Source organism: Glycine soja, chromosome 14 (assembly GCF_004193775.1).
Source record: "Glycine soja cultivar W05 chromosome 14, ASM419377v2, whole genome shotgun sequence".
In the NCBI taxonomy this organism is placed as follows: Eukaryota; Viridiplantae; Streptophyta; class Magnoliopsida; order Fabales; family Fabaceae; genus Glycine; species Glycine soja.
Window position 1 is genome coordinate 37,077,952 of NC_041015.1, and position 5,681 is coordinate 37,083,632.

The 5,681-nt window shown below is 36.9% G+C and overlaps 1 protein-coding gene across 2 annotated transcripts; it reads right to left on the bottom strand.

The window, feature by feature from the left end:
- Positions 1-332: 332 nt before the first annotated feature.
- Positions 333-4,354, bottom strand: LOC114383409 (LRR receptor-like serine/threonine-protein kinase RCH1). Of its 2 annotated transcripts, none has more exons than XM_028343082.1 (2): positions 1,447-4,349; positions 333-1,007 (listed from the first exon to the last, which is right to left on the bottom strand). In XM_028343082.1, exons 1-2 carry the CDS (start codon positions 4,238-4,240, stop codon positions 538-540), a joined length of 3,264 nt encoding a protein of 1,087 aa, XP_028198883.1. In that variant the 5' UTR covers positions 4,241-4,349; the 3' UTR covers positions 333-537. The 2 variants fall into 2 exon arrangements, with proteins under 2 accessions (XP_028198883.1, XP_028198884.1); XM_028343083.1 differs by having other exon boundaries at positions 867-994; positions 1,447-4,354.
- Positions 4,355-5,681: the final 1,327 nt, after the last annotated feature.

Genomic DNA, 5,681 nt, shown 5'->3' on the forward strand with positions numbered 1-5,681 from the left:
GGAGAAGCTTGGACACTGAACACCAGCTTTTGGATTGGTGACAGCACCTTTACGTATAGCAATTAGATGACGAATATATTGAAAGAATCGTTGGTCCGAAGCAAGAATTTGGTTTCGAGTTTGTGGATGGAAAAACTGTGATTGAGAGAAGAGATCCTACTAAAGGTAACTAGCCAGATTCTTTAGTGAAGGTTAGTTATCGACAGAACCGATGAATGCTTTGCACCAATGTCATAGTGGGAAAATAAATTGAAAAAATATATAAATATAAAAACAAGAAATAGAAGATATATAGACTATAGAGTACAGAGTGCTAACTTATGAGGTGTAACTAGTTTGAAGATATATTCTTGTTTTTTATTGGAATCAGGATGAAACAAGAGTAGCACTTTACATTGACAGCAATTCTAGGACATAGTTAACCTATGTGAGTGGCTTTAACTTAAAAAATTACAATGTAGAATTGCCATCAGATATAAATATTAATTAATCTACAAAATTAAGAGAGGAAAAACAGAAATGAAACTAATCTAGTAATTAATGTGGTGACACTGAAGAAGATGGTGATTCAGTTAGAGGTTTACAAGATCTGGAGAAGCTTGGACACTGAACTGCAGCTTTTGGATTGGTGACAGCACCTTTATGTAGAAGATGTGACTTCTCAAAATCAAAATCCACGCTTTCATGTCTGATCTCCTTGAGCATTGCTGTTACATCTTTCATTGTTGGTCTTTCTTCTGGGGATGGATTCACACAGAGGAGAGCCACACCTAGCACTTGAAGCATCTCAGGGATTTGTGTTCCACACTGCAGTGTTAGTTTCTGGTCTAGAATTGATGCAAATTCTGTTTTCTTCTCTCTGATTTCCCTGATAACCCAAGGGACAACGTGCGAACCTTCTGGAATCCTGCTATCTATTGGCTCCATCCCCGTTAAGACTTCAATGAGAACCACACCAAAACTGTACACATCACTCTTCTCTGTGATCCTTAAACTGTATCCATATTCTGCAGTTAGTAGGATAATGCATGATTAGTCAGCTAAGATTCGAAAAAAGTTCTTTTCGTTTCAGTCTAATACACCTAGCCAACAAAACATGTGACACTTAAGTTGAATAGTGCTATGAAAGTAACTTTATAATAAACCATCGAAGTTGAATTCATTACTTCATAGTACAGAATAATATTTTCTCAATGAGGTAGGATATAAACACAAATGGACAGAACAAAAATGAGGAAGAATAGTATTTTTAAATGTGATTTCATTAATTTATTAGAAGAAAGATTAAGGAGTAAAAAAGATCGACAGTTAAGTCTGAACAGATTGGGTTTTGAAGTACGTCTATTTTGACACATTTTTTAATGTAAGATTGTGGAATGTGTTTCTAATTGGACACTACCAAAATGAACTAGCTGTAAGAAAATCAATGTATTTATATATACTCACCAGGAGCTATGTATCCATAAGAACCTGCAACTATTGCAGAAGCTCCGGAATAATCTGAGGAACCAACAAGTTTTGCAAGGCCAAAATCAGCAAGAAAAGCTTCAAATTGTGGACCTACCAAGATGTTGCCAGCCTTAATGTCTCTATGAATGATTGGAGGGATACAATCATGATGAAGATATTCTAATCCATGAGCTGCTCCCAGAATGATCTTATATCTTGCATCCCAATCCAAGAACAAACTATTTTCATGGAGCAATCCAGAAAAACTCCCATTGCATATGTAATCAAACAAGAGCAATCTAGTTCTTCCATTGTTGTAGCACCCTAAAAGTCTCACTATATTTTTATGCCTTATTGATCCAAGGGTATGAACTTCTGCAGCGAAAAGGTCTCTCTCTGGTGTCTCATCATGCTTTGGTGGCCACAGCTTCTTCACTGCAACAACCTGGTTCATCGGAGTCTCCACACGGTAAACAACTCCCGAGCAACCCTTTCCCACAATGTTTGAATCTGATAACTTATGGATAATGTCATTGATGGAGAAGTTGAGTTTTTGAAATGGAGTAAAAGCCCATTGCATTTCACTGTCAAAGTTAGTCCCCCCTTGGATTTTGAGAGCTAACATTACTCCAAATGTAACAAATCCTGAAGTGAAAATAACACCAAGGAAAGTGTATATGATAATGTTTCTTATTGACTTGATGCCACGGTGATGTCCACTTACTGGACACTTGGTAATACACAGGTCAGGGTTGCCAACAAATGCAGCAGGAGGAAGATCCCTGAAGAATTTTGTGTCAGGAAGAGAACCAGAAAAACTGTTGTAAGAGACATTAAGAGAAAATAGATTGTCAAGAGTACCCAGTATTCTGAGACTCCCTGAGAGCTTGTTGTGAGAGAGGTCCAAGTTGGAAAGTTTTGAGAGATTTGAGAAGGTTTCCGGGATGAGGCCTGATAAAGAATTCCAACTCAAGTTCAAGAGGATATCTAGTTCTTGCAAGTGACCAATCTCATCAGGAACGGAACCACTGATTTTATTGTTGCTTATGTCAAGCAACTGCAAAGCCTTGCAGAAACCAAGTGACTGAGGGATCAAATCAGTGATTTGGTTTCCACTGAGTATCAACTTATTTAGAGAGGCTAGCTTGCCTAAATTTTCAGGAATGCTGCCAGTTATTCTGTTTGCAGAAAGATCCAAGACATTAAGACTAACTAAGAATTCTAATGAGGAAGGAATTGCTCCTTGCAACTCATTGCTGTGCAAGTCAAGCATCTCTAGCTTAGCACAGTTACCTATCTCAAAGGGTATATCTCCAGTGAGTGAATTATCTGACAACTCAAGAAAGCTCAAACTTCTTAAAAAGCCTATTTCTGGTGGAATTTGGCCAGTGAAGTTGTTTGATCCCAACCTTAGCCTGACCAAGCTGGTGCAACTGCCAATATCTGGAGGAATTGGACCTGAAAGTCTATTTGATAACAACAATAACTGTGTTAAATTCTCTAGATGAAACAGTGAACTTGGAATGGACCCCATGAGGAAATTATGTGAAAGATCAATTGCTTGAAGTTTCTCACAGTTGGAGAGTTCTGTTGGTATGCTTCCATGGAGCTGATTCTGCCAGGCATAGAACAAGGTGAGTTCCTTCAGTTGCCCCAAGAAAGGTGGAATCTCCCCAGAGAATCTGTTATTATCCAATTCCAGTTGCTTCAGACTGGTGAAGTTGCCAATATATGAAGGTATCCCTCCAGAAATGTTGTTATTAGACAAAAGAAACTCTTCCAACAAGATTAGACTACTGAGAGTCACAGGAAGTTCACCAACCAAAGAATTCATAGAAAAATCTATGACTCTCAGGCTTGTACAGTTTCCCAAACTTTCTGGAATTGTTCCAGTGAAATTATTCTGCCACAGAAGTACCTTTCTGAGGCTTTTCATGGAACCCAATTCAGAGGGAATGTTTCCAGAAAGCTGGTTTTCATAGAGAAACAATTCCTCCAAGGCTGAGCAGTTCTGAATCTCTGGTGGGATGTTACCTGTGAGGTGTGCAGTGTAGATTTGAAGTGTCTTGAGACTTTTAAGCTCTCCTATAGTTGGTGGAATCTCCCCTGATATCCCTGTGTCTGCAAGGCCTAGATAAACTAGAGCCTTGCAGTTTGATATCTGCATTGGAATTTCACCATGAATCCCCGGGTTCCCTCCAGCCCGAAGGGTTTCAAGATCCCTCAACTGGCCTATTTCCCCAGGAATCAAGCCAGATAGCTGGTTATCAAACAGTTCCAGCTGCCTCAGCTTCGAACAGTTTCCAATTTGGGATGGAATTCCACCTTGCAAGGAATTTGAATTCAAATACAGCCACTGGAGTTTGTACAAGTTCCCTATTTCAGATGGAATGGTTCCTGATAAAGCATTGAAGCTGAGGTCCAAAGTAACCACTGATGATGACAAGTTTCCCACCAAACCGGGAATCTCACCAGTGAGGTTTGCATTTGAGATGACTAGAGTGGTAAGGTTGCCAAAAGAAAGAAGCTGTGTAGGGAAGGTGGTGTGAAGATCAATGGATTCTATTATGATCTCTGAGACAAACCCTTCTTTGGAACACTTTATGTAGTCCCATCTGCATGGACTCTGGTGGGTTGGATCCCATGATGAAAAAGCAGTAGCAGAATCTGAGGAATTGAATGTTGAGAGCCATGAAAGTAGAGAGAGACCTTCCTGGTTCAGAGCAGAGGTGGCTGGGATCAAGGAGATGTTGAGAAACAAGATAAAAAGAGTTAATGCATTGCTTGACATGATGATGATGAGGTCTGTGTTCTGCTACTGTTCTTCAATTCTCTTTTTATGTTTTGAACATTGCAGCACTAGTTACTTAAAGTTACTCTTTATGTCCTCTATTATTTGTGCTGTATCTTGGATACGGAAATTCCCATTTGTTTACGTACAGTATTACTGATAAAGATGTAGACTGTTCCTGTATTCTTCTTCCACAAACACTACTTTAGAGTTTTCTCCATTTACTGTTTAATATATATATTTTCCAGTATAAATGACAGATATCCTTTATAGGAGACGATTTTACTCAAGGTAAAACTATTATGGACAACAAAATTTTTTCTCCAAATAGTTTACCTAACTACATACCCAAAACTAAATCTGGATACTACTTATTAAGTTAGAACAATGATGTATCAGTTGACCACATGTTCGGAGGAATTTACTGTTCTATATTAGAAGTATAGATTTTCATAGAATTGTAACAACATAAAAATTTGAAGCATTAACAAGAGAGATGTATGTATAAAACCTTTAAAGAAATGAGCCAATGTGGTAGTATGTTGTGTTTTACTAGGTTAAGTTCTTAATTTAACCCTTTGTTGCAGTAACTTTTAATAATACAAGCAAGTTGCGCACAAAGTTGCTTACCAGATATATCAATAATAGCTAATAAAGTTTTTGGAACTCGGTTTAGCAGAACGTATTGTAGCTGAATTGTGCAACATATAATGTGAAAGGATATCGATTGCGAAAATGACTGCGTTGGCTGTTTTAGTGTGTTCTGGGTCAGGTGCACATGCTGTTATATGGGGCAAGATACCTGGTTGGCAATAAATATGAAAGCTCAAAATTATCATGTGTTGCAGAACATTCTATGGTGAGTGAACTATACCTAAATGTACTAAGCATGCATGGTGGTCCTCTCAGGTCCCATTTTTTCTCTGTGTAATCAACAAGGCAGAAGGAATAACAACTCATAATTGGTTTGGATATTTTTTAGGTTATAAAATATGCAAATTTTCCGAACATTAGTCTTTAATTAAATGTTATTTGTTGGTAGTTTTTATAAATTATCAAAGTTATATATACCTTTGTTCCTGATGAGAGACCAACTTTATAAATTATTTTTGTTTAATGTAAAGGATTAAAAAATGAATGAAAATTAAATAGAGAATAATAGGATAATCAGAAATTTTTCAAAATTTAAAAGTTCTTTAGTAACTAAATTTTATTCAGGGGAAGTTTTTAGGGTTCATTTTTACTAATTTATTGTTGTGTGGGTCAGGGAAGAGACAAACTTTGATAATAGGAGAGGTGAACTATAATAATTAAAATTCATTTAATAAATATATAAGTATCAATTTCAATAAAAATACTTATAATCATTTGTTATTCAAAATGATTCAAGAACGTATAATAGAAAATATATTTATAAAGAAGACAAACTAAACTATTTCTT